Below are 22971 nucleotides of genomic sequence, written 5' to 3' on the forward strand. Positions count from 1 at the left end.
CCTGCTACTGCAGACTGGAAGGGCAGCTTTAAACTTTAAGCAGTGTCAAAACCCAAACTACCTTTCTAATGTGTGCAAGTCAACCCTACATCAGGCCTATTGCGTTTTTAGGCAAGGTGAAGTACATTAGTAAAGTAGAGCATATGTTTATAGGTTCTGGCAGTAAAAACCCACAAGTGTTGTTTTTACTGGGAGAGAGATTGGTAGCCCCATTGACAAGCACAGAGTTAAATGCTGACAACTCAGCTGTGCTAACTTCTGAATGTGACCACCAAATCTGGTAATTCAAGTTATCAAACCACTCATTGCATTAAGCTCCCTTTGATGCGTAAGTCGAAAATAACGTAACTTGTTGCCACATTTTCCAATGTTTCCAGTGGCCATTTGCTAAGGCTGACCACAAGACAGCGTTCTGCCCTCCTTAAGAGACGTGAATGCCTCCCATGAAAGGTATCAAGAGAGGCCTGCCACTGGAGGAGATGTTACTGCCACCTTGTAGGAAGCCACATAGGGTGTTGACCCGAAAGGCGTGCTTCAAAGGGAAACCTGTTTTTAAAGGGCAAGTAGCAAACCCACGTGTGAAGCATTGCCCTGTTGTGTAGGTAGACAGGCTGGCAGCAGGGACAGAGAGGAGAAACCAATTGTTAAACCAGTTTTCTTTGGGCATGGATCCTGAGACCTTGAGAGTGAGCAGAATAGAGCATTCTGGGATATGTAGATGCTACTCTTCACAGGAAGTTGTCATCAGGTGGTAGTGAATCTGGTAGCCCTTTGGTTAGTGACTGCAACATCACATAAGGGGTATTTCTGGGTACCCAGAACTCTTTGGACTGAAGAAGGGGACTAAAGAAGGATTGCCCTTCTGTCCCAAGGACCCAACGAAGAGAGGCTGCACCGATGTGGACTGCACCTGCTGAACCTGGTGACTAGCAAATAAGAAGGTACTGTGCCTGCTGTGTCCTGCTTGCTGAGAAGTTGAATCCTGAGCCCAACCAAAGCAAGAAACTCCATGGGTTAGGTGGATGACCTGCTGTTTGCAGCACAGGTCCACAACACCTGAAGAAGCCTGCAGAGACAAGCTGGTAGCCCAGATTCCTGAAACACCACTCCTCACCATCGTGCAACCCGAAGAACCAAAACCCAATACTCTAAAGTTGCCATGGAGTCCTCTGGACCCTAAAGAGTCATCAGAATGCAGCTAGATTGACTAGAAGGCAAGTTACAGCCAAAAGTAGAAAACTGCTGAAACCACTGTAATGGACAACTAGTAGCCCAGTTGCAACTGGATTTATGCCAAGCTTGGAAGGACTTTGAGGGACACCGTCCCCCTGTGGCCAGGATCTCCTCACCAACCCCATTGACTGAGGAGTAGCCCAAGAACACCCCTGTTGACCGCACATCATCTTTATCATCAGTGTCGGCTGTTTTCTCTTGACTATGAAAATTGCTTTGGCTTTTTGCCTAGTGTATTTCATTGGATCAGGTTACCAACTTTCCGGATATAGTACTAAGGAATAAATGGCTTGCACTATGATCCCGAGATGTGCCGTGGTTTTCTTCATTTTGCATATGGACTGTGACCTTTTTTAGGAAACAACCCTCGCACCCTGTGGCTGGGTGTCTTACCATTGGAGCACTCTTCTTCTCTTTAAAAAATAGACTTTTCTATCATGAACTTTGATTATTGAACGTAGCAGATATCCTGAAAGTGCGCACTACTCATACACAGCCACAATTGTCGATGTCTTTGTTGTTGATATCTCTCACCAGTGCATCATATGCCTAGGTCTGTGCTTCACTCAACGGCCAGATTATTGCACACAGATGTAATCTTGGATGGCGAAGGACGAGGTGGTGGTATAGGGAAGCAGAAGCTGAGCTCCATCAGAAAAACATCATTTGCCTGCCTCGTCGCTCCCGGTCTGACTCCCGGGAGACACACTGAGCATGTGTGGTACAAAAGGGCTCTTATGCATATGCACAGCATTTAGATGCCCACAAAAGGCGCTTAGTCTTGCTTTGGGTGTCTTTTCAGTAGGTTAAGTCAGACACCAGCTGGCATTTCCTTTGTCCTGAAATCTTCGCTTTGTTTGTGTTTTTGCTGCCTACTTGGATTTCAAGTTCTGAACTTGGAGTGCCGTTCTGATTTGTCTAAGCCAAAAAAGTATCTTGCTTGCTTGCTCACCTTCCCTGAGAGTTTTGCAGCCTTCTAAAGAACCTCCTTCTAGGCAATCCTAGAGACTGTGAGCTTCCTGAATTATTTATTGAAGGCTCTCTTTGCATTGATTACCTGTGACTGTTTTCCTTACTAATGTTTTCATAGTTTTGAATCATTATCTCTGTGGATTATAACTGATGTTGACTACATTGTTTCAGGACATTTCCTGAATCCAATGGTAAAGCTTTGGGATACCTTCCTGCTTTTTCATTGCACCTGGAGAGGCTGCAGTTAAGGTATATTTGGCAGTTACAGCTGTTGCCAGGAAGGGGTGGCGGGCGGGGGCAGCACGCGGAGCAGGCGTGCGAGGGAGGGGCAGTTAAAAAAATAATAAACTTACTTGTCCCTCCGTGATCTGCTGCTCACGCTGCCTTTTGTCTTCTTCCCTCCCCAACCATCCCAATGCTTCTCCCATGCTGTTACACAGCATGAAATAAGTGCAGCAATTGTCCTGAGAAGAAATGCCGCTCAGGGAGGGAGTAGGGCACTGTGCTTGTTCTCCACCCAGCTGTAAAACACAGCTGGGTGGAGAGTTTGTAAGTGTGCATGTCAGTTTGGCCGGCCTCAGCTGGCGGGCTAATCCGACATGCGCACTTAGAAGCGCACCACTACTCCTCCTGCACTTGTTGACGTGGAGGAGGCTGGCCCCACCCCGCCCTATGAAAGCAGAAAAATGAAAGGATAATAAAATACTTTTATCATCCCTTTATTTTTCTGCCTTCAGCAGCAGGGCAATGCTCCTCCGCCATAGCGGAGGGGCTGCCCCTGATATTTGGGTAAACAAACGTATTGGGGTCATTACTTAGTCACAATTAGCAGTCAGATTGCCTACCAGATATAGGCCCTCATTACAACCCTGGCGGTAAATCGCGCTTACCGCCGTGTTGAAGGCCGCCAACATACCGTGGCCGCGGCAGAAATCCGCTACAGGTATTACGCCCCACATCTCGTAATCCGCCACAATACAGACACCCACACAAGTCCGCCACACCAAAGGTCAGTGATAAACTGGTGATACAAAAACCCACACGGTCACATTGTGTTCCGCCTGTCTGTTGGTGGTTACCGCCGCGGTGTTTGTTTCTACCGCCGTGGCGGTCGGAGTGTTAAAGTGGCTGTCTGTGTTGGCGGTTTCCGCCATGGTCGTGATTCCATTTTTTTAACCGCCGGCCTGTTGATGATATTAACACCGACCACCAGGGTTGTAATGAGGGCCATAGTGTATATCCCTCTGTATTTTAGCACTTTTTTCAAAAACAGTCTAGCAGTGGGTTCTAAACTGTGTATCCTCCTTCTTTGCCAATCTCCATTTTTCTTTACAACTTGTAGTGTCCTTCAGCCTTTGGCACTATTCCTTGATGTGCTTATCATCAGGACTCCAACACCCTGGACTAGTTACACAGTATCATTGGTTCCAGTGTCAAGATTCATGTTAGTGTCTGACAGGGACTATGCTGGTCAGCAGTAGATCTGAGGAAAGGGGAATGGGTTAAAACATAAGTGTTGATATATAAAACGAGAAATAACTCTTAAACTATTTCAACTTTTAAGATGAAATTTGCTACCTCTAGAATGGCATGTAATATAGCTTGTGACTGTCTCTGTATTTCAGAGTACCTGTAGGATTTTTGTTCTGCAGCATCTTAGAAGTGAAATGTAAATCCAATCTCTGTTTAAGTTGCCAGGAAATACTTGAACTTAAACTATTGTGTCTATGTTAATAACTACCTTGAGTTATTTGCAAATTAAATGTGTGTTCTGAATGTTTATAAATGTAACAAAATCACCAACTATAACATCAATAACATAAGGAATGCACATTAGTACTATTCCTCCCCATTTGACTAGGAGCAAACTCTTCCCCAACATTGCAACACCTTGCTATCATATTGTGATTAAAGAAAACATAAACATGTCTGTACAAATGAGAAGTCTTCTTTTATGTTGAGAAAATAGTACAGGTTAGCATTTATTTGGAAAGGATGACTCCCATAAACAATGTTCAAATATCAGTTTCTAAATCTTTGAACTCAGTGCCATCCCAGAATATGGCATATGAAAGTCTTTGATATCTCTGTTTGTATTTCAACTCTGGAAATGACTTCAGCAACTAAGTATCTTAATTGCTTAGCAAAGAATGTTCTGAAACATAAGGAAGTTACACTGTACTAATCCAAGTTGGCCACCACCATTGCAAGCTTTGCAAGAGTCCTGTGGCTTGTAGCCTGTTCTGACTCAGTCCATGTTCCTAGCATAGTGTTTACATCACAGATGCAAAGTGTCACACCAAGATGCTCCCACAGTTTGCACATACCACTGAACTCTCCTGCTTTAACGGGCTGGGGTACTTCCCAGCTACATGAGATCCATAAGGGCCATATGTACAAACACATTTTCCCATAGACACAAAATGGGTAAAACCCTTTGCTACATCTGGCCCTAAGTTCCTTGTGGACATTGCAACACCCAGACTAACGAATGAACACAGAAACTAGACAACAACTTTACACCTAGTGAAATTGTACAGGCCATTGGCTCCCTTATCTTGAGGAAGGCTATAAGACCCAATGGCATTCCGATTGAGCTTTATAAGCGCCTGGCGAGTAAGATGGCACCTCACCTCCTAAATGTAAAGACGTTATGACCACTGGAAGACTCCCTCAGGATCAGAGGCAGGCCACAATCATAGTCCTTGCTAAATTACTATCGACCAGACTTAGACACGTCATAACCACACTGATCCACCCGGATCAATCGGGCTTTAAGCCCAACAGGGGCACCAGACTTAACCTTAGAAGGCTCTTTGGGGTAATGGCCTGCGCTCAAGATAATAGTATATCCACGATGGTCCTGTCAATGGATGCTTCCATGGCCTTCGACACCGTTGAGCGGAACTATACACATGTGATGTTGGAGTGCTTTGTATTGGGCCTTGCTTTCCTGAGCTGGGCCTGTCTCTTATATCAGGGGCCAGAGGCACGACTAAGAGTAAACGGGATGACTTTGTGCACCTTTGAACTGAACCGAGGGATGCAACAGGGGTGCCTGCTCTCCCCACTAATATTTGCAATAGCTCTAGAGCCCCTGGTGATCTGGATCAGGGGAGACCCACTGCTACAGGGGATCCCTTGATGGGAGACATGGAAGGAGTGCATATTCCTATATGCGGATAATATTTTATTCTATGTAACAGACCCCACATTTGCCATCCCCAGGCTAAATCGTCAGCATCTATGGCACCTTTTCAGGATACATGATTAACTGGCAAAAATCACTCATGCACCTAATCATGAGGCCCCCACTGGTCCTACAGGGCGAGATACCTATGCCCATGGCAGACAAGAGATTTAACTACCTCAGCATTTATGTCACAAAAAACCTGTAAGGAAATGCCTCCTTGGCACGGTTACCCCCTAACTTTTTGCCTCTGCTGATGCTAAGTTTTGATTGAAAGTGTGCTGGGACCCTGCTTACCAGGCCCCGGCACCAGTGTTCTTTCCCTAAACTGTACCTTTGCTTCCACAATTGGCACAGCCCTGGCACTCAAATAAGTCCCTTGTAACTGATACCCCTGGTACCAAGGGCCCTGATGCCAGGGAAGGTCTCTAAGGGCTGTAGCATATCTTATGCCACCCTGGGGACCCCTCACTCAGCACATGCACACTACCTCACAGCTTGTGTGTGCTGGTGGGAAGAAAAAGACTAATTGTACATGGCACTCCCCTCAGACTGCCATGTCAACCTCACACAGCCTGTGGCATAGGTAATTCACCCCTCTAGCAGGCCTTACAGCCTAAGGCAGGGTGCACTATACCACAGGTGAGGGCATATGTGCATGAGCACTATGCCCCTACAGTGTCTAAGCAAAACCTTAGACATTGTAAGTGCAGGGTAGCCATAAGAGTATGTGATCTGGGAGTTTGTCAAACACGAACGCCACAGCTCCATAATGGCTATACTGAAATCTGGGAAGTTTAGTATCAAACTTCTCAGCACAATAAATGCACACTGGCAGTGTGGAATTTATTGTAACATACACCCAAAGGGCATCCTAGAGATGCCCCCTGAATACCAATCCGACTCCTAGTGTAGGCTGACCAGTTTCTGCCAGCCTGCCACACAGCAGACATGTTGCTGGCCACATGGGGAGAGTGCCTTTGTCACTCTGTGGCCAGGAACAAAGCCTGTACTGGGTGGAGGTGCTTCACACCTCCCCCCTGCAGGAACTGTAACACCTGGCGGTGAGCCTCAAAGACTCACCTCTCTTGTTATAGCACCCAAGGGCATCCCAGCTAGTGGAGATGCCTGCCCCTCTGGCCACTGCCCCCACTTTTGGCGGCAAGGCTGGAGGAGATAAAGAGAAAAACAAGGAGGAGTCACCCACCAGTCAGGACAGCCCCTAAGGTGTCCTGAGCTGAGGTGATCCCTGCCTTTAGAAATCCTCCATCTTGAGTTTGGAGGATTCCCCCAATAGGATTAGGGATGTGCCCCCCTCCCCACAGGGAGGAGGCACAAAGAGGGTGTAGCCACCCTCAAGGACAGTAGCCATTGGCTACTGCCCTCCCAGACCCAAACACACCCCTACATTCAGTATTTAGGGGCACCCCAGATCCCAGGAAATCAGATTTCTGCAACCTGAAGAAACAAGAAGGACTGCTGACCTACAAGCCTGCAGAGAAGGAGGAAGACGACAACTGCTTTGGCCCCAGCCCTAACGGCCTGTCTCCAACTTTGAAAATCTGCAACCAGCGACGCATCCGCCAGGGACCAGCGACCTCTGAAGCCTCAGAGGACTGCCCTGGACTAAAGGACCAAGAAACTCCCCTGAACAGCGGCCCTGTTCAAAACCAGCTACTTCTTTGTAACAAAGAAGCAACTTCCAAAGACTGCACGTTTCCCCCCGGAAGTGTGAGACTTCTCACTCTGCACCCAATGCCCCCGGCTCGAGATTCAGAGAACCAACACCTCAGGGAGGACTCCCCGGTGACTGCGAGCACGTGAGTAACCAGAGATGACCCCTCTGAGCCCCCACAGTGACGCCTGCAGAGAGAATCCAGAGGCTTCCCCTGACCGCGACTGCCTGTAACAAGGGACCCGATGCCTGGAACCAACACTGCACCCGCAGCCCCCAGGACCTGAAGGAACCGAACCTCAGCTAAGGAGAGACCCCCAGGCAACCCTCTGCCTAGCCCAGGTGGTGGCTGTCCCGAGAAGCCCCCCGTGCCTACCTGCACCGCTAGAGTGACCCCCCGGGCCCCTCCATTGTTTCCTATCTAAAACCCAATGCCTGTTTTGCACACTGCACCCGGCTGCCCCTGTGCCGATGAGGGTGTGTTTTGTGTGCCTACTTGTGTCCCCCCCAGTGCACTACAAAACCCCCCTGGTCTGCCCCCCGAGGACGCAGGTACTTACCTGCTGGCAGACTGGAACCGGAGCACCCCTGTTCTCCATAGGCGCCTACGTGTTTTGAGCACCTCTTTGACCTCTACACCTGACCGGCCCTGAGCTGCTGGTGTGGTAACTTTGGGGGTTGTCTTGAACCCCCAATGGTGGGCTGCCTATGCCCCAGAACTGAGACTTGTAAGTGTTTTACTTACCTCCTAATCTAACCTTTACTTACCTCCCCCAGGAACTGTTGAGTTTTGCACTGTGTCCGCTTTGAAAATAGCTTATTGACATTTTTACAAAGACTGTATACAATATTGCTTTTATTCAAAGTTCCTAAAGTATGTAAGTGAAGTACCGTACATTTAAAGTGCTTACTGTAAATCTTGAACCTGTGGTTATTAAAATAAACTAAGAAAATATATTTTTCTATATAAAAACCTATCTTTGAGTGTGTGTTCCTCATTTATTGCATGTGTGTGTACAACAAATGCTTAACACTACCCTCTGATAAGCCTACTGCTCGACCACACTACCACAAAATAGAGCATTAGAATTATCTACTTTTGCCACTATCTTACCTCTAAGAGGAACCCTTGGACTCTGTGCATACTATTTCTTACTTTGAAATAGTATATACAGAGCCAACTCCCTACAAAACCCACATGTGTTTTACAAGAATAACCTCAAACCCATCCTGGAGCGTTTTGAGGGGGACTTACAGCAATGAACGACCTTACCGCTCTCCCTTCTAGGACGAGTGGCAGTGGTCAAAATGATGACCCTTCCACGCATGATATAAGCATTGCAAAATACCCCATATCTGGTGCCCAAAGACTTTTTTCTCAGAACAGAGGCTGCCCTCTGACTTTTACTCTGGGGCAATAGCCCACCCCGTATCGCTTTCCAGAAACTAACCAGGGAAATCTATGATGGGGGAATTAGCCTACTAGTTGAAGGCGGTCAATGATTGGGCCTTTGCACCCTGGGACAAACCGACAATACGTTTGGACAAATTCGCATGGGATAGAGAAGGCTATGAGGGGGCACTCGATAGGGCCAAACTAACTTGCACTCTCCCTGTTCACACCAGACCAATCACCTGAATATGAAGGGAGGCCGCTGCACTTTTGGGCTGGAGGTGTTGACTAGCGGAGATTACCCCTCTAAGGTCCAGTGAACTCCTATTGGAAGTAAGCAAACTACAAGGCTTTGCCAAATGGAAATTGATAGGTATTACCATGTTGGGTGACATATGGCAGGGAGACGCGCTACTGGACTAGACTGACCTGCCAATCAATGCAACTAGATCCTACACAAAGTAGTAGTAGTATCCAGTTCAAGCATGCTCTTGCCTCACATATGCCCACAAAGATGACCATCTAGGAATCCTCTCCACTAGAGGATTATGTCCTGTCAGAACCACTGTGCAACAAAGCCATTTTTTTTATACGTAAAAAGTTGTTAAATAATGCCCCTGACGCTATGCGGACTCTTAAAGCGAAATGGGAGGCGGATGCGGGACAATTTGATGAGGGTGAGTGGGAGCAGGCCCTAGGGGCAGGCAGAGAAATCGCAATTAGATCTTGCTTCAGACTGATGCAGCTACGCATACTACATCGCCCCTATTACTCCCACACTGCTCTATATTCCATAGGTAGATGCCCATGGCCTCGGGGTGGCTAAGAGGAACATAGACCAAAAACGGGGAGCAGCAGAAACACCGAATTTACATGACTGGCAAAACGACATGGATTGGTGTATGCTTACCAAAAAAAAAAAAATGTTTTACCTAATTAGAGGATGCCCCAAGAAATGGGCGAAAGTGTGGCCCTCGAGGAAAGCCCAGAGAGGGGGTGGAAATAAACAGTGCAATACCATTATTGTGTGTGAACAGATTGTGGGCTTGCGGAAATGTGTCACTGCCTTTAAAATACCACAAATGTATTGTACTTGCTAGACATCGGAAACTGCTAATTACCCTGCTGATCTACGCCTGCTGTAATTAATTACTGTTTGTTTGCACTATTTTCTAATCAGGAAATTCAATAAAAAGATTTATAAAAAATAAATACACAAATATTAGAAAAAAACATTTTCGTCTCAGAGAGCTAAAACTTGAAGTTTCTTGTCATTACCAATGTAATTTGCCAGGACCACCTACAGTTCCAGAAGTTGATAAAGACTGAGGGCCAAATGTATGAAAAAGGCCTTTTGCGAATCGGAAATAGCGATTTTTAAGAAATCGCTATTTCTGATTCGCAAAATGCAATGTATCACATTTGCGATTCGGTAATAGCGATTTCTTAAAAATCGCAAATGCTATTACCGAATCGCAAATTGCGATATCGGCCTCCATTCGCACCTATGGGCCTGTAGGCCCATATTTGCGAATTTTTAGCATTTCCAAAATTGCGAATTCCTAACTGGAATTCACAATTTTTGGAAATGCAAAGTCCAGAGTGCTGGGGGCCTTAGGATCCCTCTGCTGCACCCCAAAATATTTTTTTTACAACATGTAAGGTGCACACATGCCAAAAGGGCATGTGTGCTTTACATGTAAATTTTAAAAATGCATTTTAAATGCATTTTTCAAATTTGCACATGGTTACCACCAAGTTCAACTTGGTGGTAAATAGTGATTCCTTAATGCCCAATTCGCATTAAGGAATTGCTTGTTACATGTGCTTTAGAAATCGCAAATAAGGATTCCTTATTTGCGATTTCTTATTTAGAGAGTCGCAATTTGCGACTCTCTAAACAGGGTTGCAATTTTAAGGAATCTCTATTTTAGCGATTCCTTAAAATTGCATTCAGAATGCCTTTGATGCATTCGGAAATGGCTTTTTGCATTCGCAAATGGGCATTCATACCGTTTGCGAATGCAAAAAGCTTTGATACATCTGGCCCTGAATGTTTTGTTTCCGTATGTTCTATACTAACAGTTCTCGTGTCTTAACTCAGCTCTCTTTATTACACGGGGATACTTCGGCGAGGTCACTGGCTGCACTTTACAAATGTCTTTTCATTCCATATTGAAAGTGACAAGCAATTGATGTGATTCTTTGATAATGGAACATAATCAGAATCAAATTTGTTAACAGTCGATGCGATCACACAGTCACCAGTTTACAGTTTTGCTGACTTGTAACTTTGTATGAATAGAACACTTGCAGCACTCATATTTTTGTATATTTTTATATTAAATATTAAAGTCTTTTAATGATTAAATAATCTTCAATCAAAATGATCTAAAGAAACTCTGATTAAGTTGGGTAAATCTAAGTTCTATGGTACTTATACAGGTGGCAATATTCATTCATTGTAGATAATCAGGTGTCGGTATGTTGATTTGCAACACACATTAGGCTTTCACACTGTGGATAGTTTGTTAAATCACAAACTTACAAATGCTTTAAGTTTCCAGGTGTATTCATCTATTCTTTCTTTAAGCAATCTTTATAATAGGTTTTCAATACAAGCGTGCGCAGGCCTTATATTAGAAGTATGCTCTACATGGCAGACCTGGAACATGTGCTAGGCCTAAGTATATAAAATAATTAACTTACAATTCTGAGCACAGTATTTTAAAACAGCTTTAGAGTGGCTAAATAGCGCCTAGGTTTTATGCTTTGAAAAAAACTTTGTGTAGAAGTTTCTACAGCTCTTTCGATAAGCCTTTTAACAAAATTCAAGCATTAACCCTGTATCCTTTCAAGAGTTTTTTTCTTCAAGGTTTACATGTTTATTGGATTGGAGAGAACCTAAATAAAAACGTTTCTCGGGTTAGAGCATTCTCCATGTTCAAAAACAGCTTCTCTCTCCTGAGAGCTGCTCAGATGAATTGATGCATCACCTTCATCGAGGTATTTCATCTTCATGCAGAAGTCACCAAGCACTGGATTTTTCTACAACTAATTGGTAACGTGAGATGGAGTTTGACTGCTGTAATGTGACATCATTGACTATCACAAAACATGAACAAGACAAGATGAATTCCACATAAAATAAAACATGCTTCCACAGTGAGACAGATTAATGTTAACCTACTGATGGTGTATTGTTGCAGTAATAATCATGCTCAGTACGAAATGGACCGTAGGTGACCTAATGAAGCAAAGCTACCCTCTATGGGATTATGACTGAGCGCCTCTAAGTCAGAATCTCCACTAAACTGAAACAATATCGCAGTGCCATGGAGCCTCTGTTGTCTGATTTAGTAGACAATATGTTGTTTTATCTTTAATAAGAATCTAGGCCACATTTAGGATACACATGCTTCAGCCTGTTAAACAAATACACTTGTTTGAACTTTGAAGAGACTGCATCATATTTTTACATATTATTTGTTGAATTAATTACATGGCAAATATTTTCATGATGCAACTTGTGCATTGGCTCTTTGAGTCCAGCCAATTTCTTGGCTCAATTCTTCCTGTTACTTTGTTGGCTCACCCACTTCTAGTATTCAATTCAACCCATCAAAGAGCGATGTCAAACGCACAAATACAAAATGTGTATTTAAGGAGGGGCTTTTTGACCTGCCCTGGAACACCACTTTTGTGCCCAGTAGGGGAAACGACACAAAAATTGTTTAGAGTTTATCTAGAGAGACACTGTTAATGCAGGTCATTTTGTTGGAGTGCTTGGAAGAAAGTCACTATAACCCTGTGAGAGGGTCACAAGAATGACATTTGCTGAGAAATGGTGGAATAGGAAATGTGTGTATTTCAGGCTTCAAGAATGTCTCAGAGTGTTCACAATGTCCCCTCATGTTGCAGGCTAGAAGAATGTTTTTGGGTGAAATGGCGAGCCTGGATGCCATTCTTCAGACCAACTCCATCAGAGTACCGAAACCTATTAAGGTCATGGACTTGGAGGGTGGAGGATCGGCGTTAGCCATGGAACACATACAGATGCACAGCATAAAGTAGGTATTTCACTTTTATATTGGCAGTTCACAAATTCATATACAAACAATGGCATATTTTATGATGCCAACATCTTTCTAGTGGTGACAACGTTTTCCACATAAATGTGTTAGAGATATTGTGGTGGGGAACAAACCACCACACGTGGCAGTAAATACCATTTATTATGTAGCTGCAGAAGAGTCAGTCAAACACACATACAAAATATAGGTACTCACTTTGTTGTGTTTTTTTGAGTTACCAATCTTGAGAAGGTTTGTGGGGCCTATTGTAGGTGTTGTAGCATTTTCATCCTTCGTAGGTATCAATGCTCTTTGAGGTGGCTGAATCTTTGGACCCAGTAAGTAGTGTGGTAAAACCATCAACAGAATTTCATACAACCCAGACAATTTAAACACCACGATCAATGCGGACACGGAAGGAAACTCCAATCAGGAACTAAAGTCAACATTTTATTACAAACATAAGCTCGAAGTCATGTAGACAATGTGCAAATCAAGTTATAAAGGTATATAATCACCAAGGGTTGCCCAGGGCATCAAAATAAATTTAGGCAAACTAACATTAATAGAACTAAGCATTCAAGAAGAACAATGCATATCATCAACAAGCATATCTGAGTTATAAAGATGATACATTGCTCACAGTTGACAATCATCAGTCAATTCAAATTAGCTGAGTTAAAAATCTTTGGTTCGGCACAATCAACCCTACAATTAACCAAATCAGGAAAATGGATGTGTAGGGAGAAACACATGTGGGCAAAATACAAAAAGCATAAAAAGGACAAAAATAATTTGGAAAGAGATAATCTCGGACTGCAACTATGCTAGGCAAAAAATAAGTAAAAAGGGAAAGCGTCTGCATATCAGAAGCTCAGCCAAGAGTCTTCTGAAAAGGAAAATAAAATGATTTCTACATCTAAAAGGGCGTTTCAAATGCAATGGCAGAGAGGGAGACACCTCTCCAAAGGATACACCATTCAGGGATTCCTCATCAACAAAGCATCAGGATCACGAAGATCTCTGTAAGCATCAGGAGCTCTCTCCAAGCTGCTAGGAACTATGGGGACTACTCAGAACTGCTCCACTGTTCAAATGTCCATCAGTATTTTAAAATTCACAAAGCATTCTGATTCATCAAAAATATCAGTTGATGTCACATTGAAGAGGCATCATCCAATAGTATCCAATCACAAGACTCCAAATTGTAAGAGTCCAATTCTTTCCCAGGTTTGTCATGAGAACTTCTTACATCTGTGTGACACTTTGCATGTTTGAAACAATTGTATTCAATACTAGTCCATGTTTACAATATTCTTCTATAAAGGACACTATGCTACATTCTCTCTATGCTTAAACAATAGAGTCTATTACCAACTAGCTGAGTTTCTCATGAGAACATAACCTAAAATAAATTTCCATTAGTAAATGAATCAGCATTACTAGCACGGTCACAAATTACAAGCTTCAACAGGCCTCACTCATGCTAACACAAGGAAATTATAATAATGCATTTAATGAATAAGTTGTAGTAGAACACATATAATATGCATATAATATGCATATTTATAAATTCAGCATTAATAATATTTCATGAATATGAGTAACACATTTCATTTCCAACTGGAAAGCTTTGTTACTGCATTTCATTAGGTACAACAGAGAATTGCATTTCTCTCACTTTGCAGATATTTTTTAACTCATCAATCATTTACTAATCACTAGAAATTCAATATTATTGGACTAAGGGCCAGATGTAGCAAAGTCCCAAATTGCGACTTGCAATTTGTGAGTCCGTGCGACTCGCAAATTGCAAGTCGCAATTTGGGATGCAGAAAGGTGTTGCAGACACCTTCTGCGAGTCGCTATGGGGTCGCAAAGACCCACCTCATTAATATTAATGAGGTGGGTTGCAATTTGCGACCCCATAGCGATTCAGGGCACTCACGGACATGGAGGCCTGATGTAAACAGCAGACCTCCATGTCCGTGACTGCTTTTAAATAAAGCAGTTTGTTTTTTTCAAAGTGCAACCCGTTTTCCTTAAAGGAAAACGAGCTACACTTTGAAAAATAAACCGAAACCTTTTGTTTCGGTATTTTTCAGGGCAGGTAGTGGTCCATTGGACCACTGCCTGCTCTGAAAAACTATTTTTTAGGCCAGACACAAAGGGGAAGGGGACCCCTTCACCCTTGCGACTGGGTTACCATCCACTTCAAGTGGATGGTAACTGCGAGTCCATTTGCGACCGCTTTTGCGGTCGCAAATGGAATTGCATACCAGTGTGACTCGCAAATAGGAAGGGAACACCCCTTCCTATTTGCGAATCAGAAATGCATTTTGCGAGTCGGTTCCGACTCGCAAAATGCATTTCTACATACCAGATGGGCTTTAGCGACTCGCAAACTGCGTTTTTCGCCGTTTGCGAGTCGCTAAAGCTTTCCTACATCTGGCCCTAAATTACATTACAACATGAATTGTAGCTTTCTAACATGTGAGTTAATTCAAATGCCACATGAGTCGAACTCTGAAATACAAGCAAGTGCACATTTATATTGTGTGTCAGTGCACCTTTCTACGTTTAACTATTAAAACTGCAAATAACATACAGCGTAAGATGTCACATTCTGATGACCTTTGTGACATGAGGGGCTGTACTAAAGGTTTTATTACATCTGTCCCCCCCTCTGATGGCAACTTTGTCATCACAAATTACTTCCATCCTTATTTTCGATGAGACAGCCCAAAACTTCAGAGGTTCCTTTCAGGTAAGATCTTCTGAAATCCTCCAACTGCTTGACGTTACTGTAATACAGGCTTCTCCTAGTCTCCATTTCTATCTCTTCCCTTCTCTGTCTATTCTTAGCTATTTTCTCCTTCAGTCTCTTGTATAATTTGTAAAATTCCAACTGTAACTAGGACTGATAAGATCACAATCAATAGGGGTCTCAGTATGGTTCACATAATACCTCTTCCTAGATTTCCAAACCATCTACAAAAGGCTGTAAAACCATTTTCTATAGCCTCCCATGCACTTGTTGCTGTCAGTTCTTTCAGGTTTCTTTTCAAGTAAGTCATGTTTGAAATGTACTTTCTTATCTCTTTACTATTTCCAGGGATGTATGTGCAACATTGTCTCACATGTAACATTTTGCAAACTCCGCCTTCCTTCATGCATAATATGTTTAAAGCAAGACGATTTTGCAAAACCATTGATCTCAGAGCTACCATTTCTGTGTCCATTAACAATACGGCACCCGCGGTGTCCACAGATAACTTTTATACTATTGTTGACAACTTTCTTATCTAGATGTCATTCAAGATCACAAGTATGTATGGAATTATTGCACCAAAAATATCTCCTGTTATTGCTGAAGCACTTGCTCCTCTTTTGACCCTGGAGCTGGATTCATCACTCCAAACTGGATTATTAAAATGTTCTAGATGATAAATCTTTGGAAAAACTACTCTCAGGTATCATGTACAATACCAGCCTTTTGGCAGCTTATATTAGGCATTTCTTCCATATGTTTTTTAAAACTATTTTTATTAAGTATTATAAACTGTAAACAAACAGTACAGTGCAGGCCATGCCCCCCCAAAAATAGATATACTGTGTTACAATACAATAGTGGTATCAAGCATGTACCAATCAGGGGCCAATCGCATCCAATATGCAGGTGAAAAACCCAACCACCACCCCTACCCGCATAAAATTCACATATGACCAAACACGTTATGTAATCTATGAGAAATAAGAATAAATGGTTGATCGTCTCCAACACAATAGATTCATTATGCAATATCCCCACCCTCATCTTCCGTATTGTCTATGGAGCTCCACACTGGAGAACTGATCCAGCAATGTACCCCATACCTCCAAGTCAGTGAGCGCCTTGTCATCCCTACGCGTGCAGCGCATGTGTTGCTCCTCTGCCACACCTCACTCCATTAGGTCCCGTATCCAGTCAGGGAGCAATGGACTCCGGGTGCTCATCCATCCAATCGCTACCCTGCGCCTAGCCAGTACCAACGCCAGTTGAGCTAACTTATATGGAATAGTCCGACCCCATGGCTTCTGGACCACTCCCAACAGACAGGCCATTGGTGTCGCCTCTATCCCCAGACCTGTCACATCCACAACTTTCTCCACTACATCGTGCCAAAACCTGCTCACCAGCCTACAAGTCCAAGCCAGATGCAAGAAGGAAGCACCCAACATGCCACACCTAGGACACCCTGCTCTGCATCCCGCGTCAATCTTGTTTAAATGACTGGGTGTGAGATACATCCTATGTACAAAGTTAAAGTGCAGTAACTTAAATCTGTTATTACATGATACCTTACGCACCATGGACAGCGCTAAATCCCAGTCAGAATCCGACATGGGTGCCCCCAGATCCCTCTCCCAGGCCCTGCGACTCACTCCCACTACTATCGATTAGTCCTCCTGGACTGCTTTATACAACCAAGTGATCAGGTGGAACCTCTCACCCCAATTAAGCAGGTCATGTTGTACCAAGGAAGCCACAGGAGCCACCGGGAAACCACTCCAGATCTCACGCGCCAGACTTTCAAGCTTAGCGTATTGAAGGAATTGGCCAGATCCTACACCGAACAAGTCCCTGGCCTCAGCAAAAGAAATGAACTCACCAGTAGGATAAAGATCCCCAACTACTTAACAACTTCCCAGTCTCCAGGCTTCCACAGACATCAACTGTTCCATTTCCCGAAAGGGCGGAAGATCCATATTCTCAATTCCTGGTCGAAGGGGGCCCGTCTAAGCACACGTTTAACCGCCTGCTCCCAGATCCCAGCAGGGAACCTTGCCAAATGGGGAACAACAGTGGTAGACCTTCCCCCCGCCATTGAAAGATACACTAGTGCCTGTCTATCCAAAACTCCAGCAAACAATCTCTTCTCCCAATTGTCAGTATCTGTCAACCATTTGGCAACGAATTGTAGATGCACTGCATAATAATAATTCCTAAGATTGGGAATCCCTAGCCCTCCACTCTCGAGAGCACCCTGCAGAACCGCCAGAGCCACTCTACTCCATCGCCCAGCCCATACCAAAGAGATTAAGAGGCTATCCAACCTACCAAAGAACCGAGCAGTCAATGGATACATGGAATTCTGAACCAAATAAAGGCACCGCGGCAGGAAGACCATCTTTGCTATCGCTGCCCTGCCCATAAGAGATAAAGGTAATTTATTCCAAATAGAGAATGAGCGCTCCAGGCCGACAACCACCCGCGCAACGTTATGTGTGTTGTGCGTAGCCACAGTGTGTGTGACCCAAATGCCCAAATAATGGAAACTCTCAATTTCCCATCGAAGGCCAGCCTCCAGCAAGTCAGCCAGAGGGATGCCGCAGAGAGACCTGAGGGGGAACAGGAGTGTTTTTATCTGATTGACCCTTAGGCCAGACACAACTCCAAACATCTCCATCCTCTGATGCAACATCGGAACCAAGGGCCAGATGTAGCAACTTTGCAAATTGCAACTTGCAATTTGCGAGTCCGAGCGACTCGCAAATTGCAACTCGCAATTTGCAATGCAGAGCGGTGTCTCAGACACCGCCTGCGAGTCGCTATGGGGTCGCAAGGACCCACCTCATTAAAATCAATGAGGTGGGTCGCAAATTGCGGCCCCATAGCGACTATGGGCACTCACGGATATGGAGGCCTGCTGTAGTCAGCAGACCTCCATGTCCGTGACTGCTTTTAAATAAAGCAGTTTTTTTTTTTTCAAGTGTAGCCCGTTTTCCTTAAAGGAAAACGAGCTGCACTTAAAAAAAAAAATGAAACCTTTTGTTTCTGAATTTTTTCAGGGCAGGTAGTGGTCCCTCGGACCACTACCTGCCCTGAAAAAATAATTTGGGGTCCAGTCACAAAGGGGAAGGGGTCCCATGGGGACCCCTTCCCGTTTGCGAGTGGGTTACCATCCGCCTCAAGTGGATGGTAACTGCGACTCCATTTGCGACCGCGTATGCGGTCGCAAATGGAGTTGCATACCACTCCGACTCGCAAATAGGAAGGGAGCACCCCTTCCTATTTGCGACTCTGAAATGCATTTTGCGAGTCGGTCCGACTCGCAAAATGCATTTCTGCATAGCTAACTCAGGTTTGCGACTTGCAAACGGCCATTTTCGCTGTTAGCGACTCGCAAACTGTTTGCTACATCTGGCCCCAAGACACTAGGTTCACAGAGATACACTAGGGCATCATCTGCATATAGAGAAACCACTTGAGTGGCCTTCCTCACCCTGATCCCCCAAGGAGCCATACTCTCCCGAAGCCATATCGCCAGCATTCCACAGCAAAAGCAAAGAGGAGAGGTGAAAGCGGACAACCCTGCCTTGTGCCCCTACAATCTCCCTGGCATCAGAGAGTTCCCCCACCACCTGCACCAGCGCAGTGGGAGCAGTGTATAATAGCCTCACCCAGGCACAAAAGCCAGGACCAAACCCCATACTCCGCAATACTTCCAGCAGATATCCCCACTCAACTGTGTCGAAAGCCTTCTCAAGATCCAAAGGCACCAATGCCAATTCAACTTTCTCACCCTCCGTCTCATGTAGGACATGTGCCAGAGAACGCAGACTGTAAGACATGCTGCGACCAGGGATAAACCCACACTGATCCTCGTGCATTAGTCCCTGAATCACCACACGAAGTCCAGAGGCTAGAATTCTGCAGCGGATCTTAACATCGCTATTTAACATTGTGAGCGGGCGATACGATGATGGATCACTGGGGTCCCCTCCCAGCTTAAGCAACAAACAGACTATGTCCTGTTGCATTGATTCTGGCAACCTGCCACACTCGTGGGCTTCCTCAAACACTTCCAGAAGCTTCTCCAGCAAAGTCAAAGAGAATGTCTGATACAACTCAATAAGAAACCTGTCACCACTGGGAACTTAGATCGCAGCCATTTGTATTGCTCACCTCCTCTACAGTAATCGCCGCATCCAGAGTCTCTCTACTCTCCGCATCCAACCGTGGAAGGCGCATCTGCTTAAAAAAAAAAAAACTCACTCTCCCGGTGGAACTGGACCAGCCCTTGAAACCGTCCGCAAGTGTTCTGCCAGGACCCCCAAAATATCTGCATGCTTTGTAACTATCTCACCCTTCACATTTCAAATATGTAGTATAGGGGGGGGGGAACTCTACCTCCCTCCTCAGAATCCATGCCAGAAGTTTGCCAGCCTTATCCTCCTCACGATATAGGTGCTCCCTATAGGCTTTGAGGGTGACCCGACTCAAGGAATCCCAGCAATCATTAACTTCCTTGTATAATCTAAGTTCCTCCCTTTCAGCTGCTCTCGTTGTTGGAAGCTTCCGCTGCAGAACCCCCAATCTCTCTTCCGGCCCGGTGAGTTCATACTCCATGCGCCTGCGCACTCCACACGCCATACCAATACATACCCCACAGCCTTCATGGCCTCCCACTCCAGACCCCTAGAAGCAGTTGTGTTCCAATTCAAGTCCATGTAACCAGTATTGGCCTCACTCACCCCCTCCCTACATCCCACATCCACAAGAAATTCTGCTGGTAGTCGCCAACTATGTGCAGCACTAACACCAAACGCCCCCCATTGTACTTGCATCAAGACAGGAGCATGATCAGACAGAAACAGACCCAGATGTGTGACCTCCAATACCTGGGAGCTATGAAGACCAGCCAAAAGAAACCTATCTAATCTGGCGTGAGTATGATGGGTTCAAGAGTGACAGGTAAACTCCCTACCATCCGGATGTAACTCCCTCCAACCAACCCACAACCCCAACTGCCTCATCACATCCGTAAGTGATCTCATCCTCTGGGGCTTAGTACCTAGCTTTGGGGGAATGCGATATCCAACTCCCCATTGAGTATACAGTTGTAATCTCCTGCCCAAATAATAGGCTTATCCACACTCTCCCCCAGGATCTTTCGAGATTTTGGTGTAAAAAAAAAAGATCATCAACATTGGGTGCATAAGTGTTAAGAATAATGACAGGTGAACCATCCAGCGTGTCCTCAATAAGAACATACCTCCCATCAACATCAGCCTCAGTCTACGTGTGGGTAAAAGGAACCCCAGGAGCCACCCACACTGCCACACCCCTCGCATAAGAGGAGAAGGAGGAAGAAAACATTTGACCCCGCCATTTCTTAAACTTTTGCGCCTCCTCCTCCGTCATTTGCGTCTCTGGGAGACAGGTGATCTGCACCTTCTGCCTCTTTAAAAAGGAGTGTACCCTAAATCTTTTGGTGAAACTCTTCACCCCCTTGATATTCCATGTCAACATGTTAATTTGGTGACTCATTTTTAAGCTGGATTACCAACTCACCAACTTTCACACCCCCTACTACCATCCATCCATCGAGGAAGAGGTGAGAAAGGTATCTCATGCCCATTACGCCATAGTACCTGTACTGTGAAACCAACAACAAACATTGACAAACTGTGCCAATTAAACCCCACAAACATCCAACCCCCACCCCGGACATACAGTATAACAACTGAAACAAACCACCATACTGCAGATCCAATCGGTAAATGCTGCCAGGACTACAGCCTAATCCCAGGTCCCCCATTTAAAGACCTACCACAAGTATGGAGTGATCACCCCCCACCCCGGCAACTATATCACATTGCCCACCCATGAACCATCATTGCAACAGGTTAATAACATTACCCCCTCCCCCCATAATGTCCAGCACACCCATATGACAATAGTGCCACCTCAGGGCCCGGTATAGCATCACACAGCATCACCATCTAGAAGCAGACCGCTCCCAAACGAGGCCGGGCCCCCAGGAAGAGGGCATGACAGACAGAGAATCAGTCCTGCGCGGAGGCAAACAAGGAGTCCAAATCCGGCCTTGCGCCAGAGCCATCCACTGATCCGGCAGGTACCACAGTCATTGTCCCATCTTGTATCTCGATCCGGAGGGCAGGGTCATCCACCGACCCTTGATCCATAGAAACCTCTGTCTGTCCACCCTCACGGGTCCACCAGTCAGGGCCTTCAGCCCTAAAAGCCCGCTGAGCCACTCCATTAGTCCCAGCGGCCTGCCCAGTGCTGCCTTATCCCACATTTTCAGCCATCTCCAAACCTCCTCTGGTTGCTCAGAGAAATGGGACCTGCCTCCAGAAAGCAACTTTAAGTGCGCTGGTATAAAAGCATGTATCTGATATTCATGGCCCAGAGCTTCGCTTTTACTTCAAGGAAACTCTTCTGTGAGTTCTGAACCTTGTTGGTGTAATCAGGATAGATGGAAATCTTCCTATTCTCAAACACCGCCTTGTCCGAATCGCGAGCCGCCCTCAGAACACAGTCCTTGTCCCTGTAAATTAGGAGATGGGTGATGATAGCCTTCAGGGGCGCACCAGGCCGTGGGGGTGCCACAAGCGCTCTATGTGCCCTCTCAACCACAAACATTCTGGAGAGGCCCACCGGCTGCAGCACATCCTTGATCCAATTTTCTACAAAGGTCTCGGCCACTGCCCCCTCTGCACCTTCCGGGAATTCCAAAAGTCTGATATTATTCCGCCGGGAGCGGCCTTCAGCATCTTCCAGTCGTGCCTCCAATCTGCCGACTGTGGAGCTAGCCTGCACCATCTGCTTACGTAGAGTTCCCACCTCCGTCTGTAGCTCCACAATCGAGCCCTCCGCCACCTTGACCTTGTCAGACACCTTTCTGAGGTCCGCCCTGAGTAGGTTCACCTCCACCGCCACTGTTTCAATCTTACCCTCTAGTGCCACTCTCGAATCCTGAATGGCGGCAAGAATCTCAGCTTGTAACAGTTCCTCTGCAGGCAACAACCCACTCTGGCCTTCGTCAGACCCTCCCATCTGGGTAGCATGCTGCGGCGTGGGCACAACAGTGGTATATTGTTCCATGGTATTGCCCTGCAACACATCGGTCCTCCGATGTCGACCCATCCCAGGGCAGTCGCCGTGCAGTCCATGTCTTCTGTGTTGAAGCCCAATATGGCAAAAAGATGCCTCACAGTATGCAAGGCCCAATGTTCACCTCCACGGCCTCATAGCACCCAAACACCCCAGCGCCAATGAGGCAATCCAGCGCAGGTAAGTTAAGCTCCAAAAAGGTGCCTCCGCAAGCCAATCACCCTCCATACCAGCAGACCCAAGCAGGAGACCTAAAAAACTTGGTATTCCTCACCAGATCAAGGAAGAGAGCTCCCCCTTCAAGTAGCGTTCCACTCTGGTCCCCTGCGTCCAGGCGCCCCACCAGGGATCACAGGCAACAAACAGGAGCATCCAAACAGGCACTACTCCAAAACTGCAGCCGCTGTCTGCTCCGCTTCACCCAGCCGTCTTCCAGGCGTGCCCCTGGGCTCAGGCATGCCTCATGGGGCACACAGGCCACACCACCTTCAGGCCTCCAGGCCCCGCACCGGCCCGTTCAGGCAGACCCAC

At 45.6% G+C, this 22971-nt stretch overlaps 1 protein-coding gene across 1 annotated transcript in view; it reads left to right on the forward strand.

The window, feature by feature from the left end:
- LOC138246112 (ketosamine-3-kinase-like) overlaps window positions 1-22971 on the forward strand; it is a 379374-nt gene that overhangs the window by 52349 nt on the left and 304054 nt on the right. Inside the window, exon 2 of the mRNA XM_069200357.1 lies at window positions 12385-12533. Coding sequence (XP_069056458.1) covers window positions 12385-12533 — 149 coding nt within the window. The remainder of the gene's footprint in view (window positions 1-12384; window positions 12534-22971) is intronic.

This window comes from Pleurodeles waltl, chromosome 7 (genome assembly GCF_031143425.1).
Source record: "Pleurodeles waltl isolate 20211129_DDA chromosome 7, aPleWal1.hap1.20221129, whole genome shotgun sequence".
In the NCBI taxonomy this organism is placed as follows: Eukaryota; Metazoa; Chordata; class Amphibia; order Caudata; family Salamandridae; genus Pleurodeles; species Pleurodeles waltl.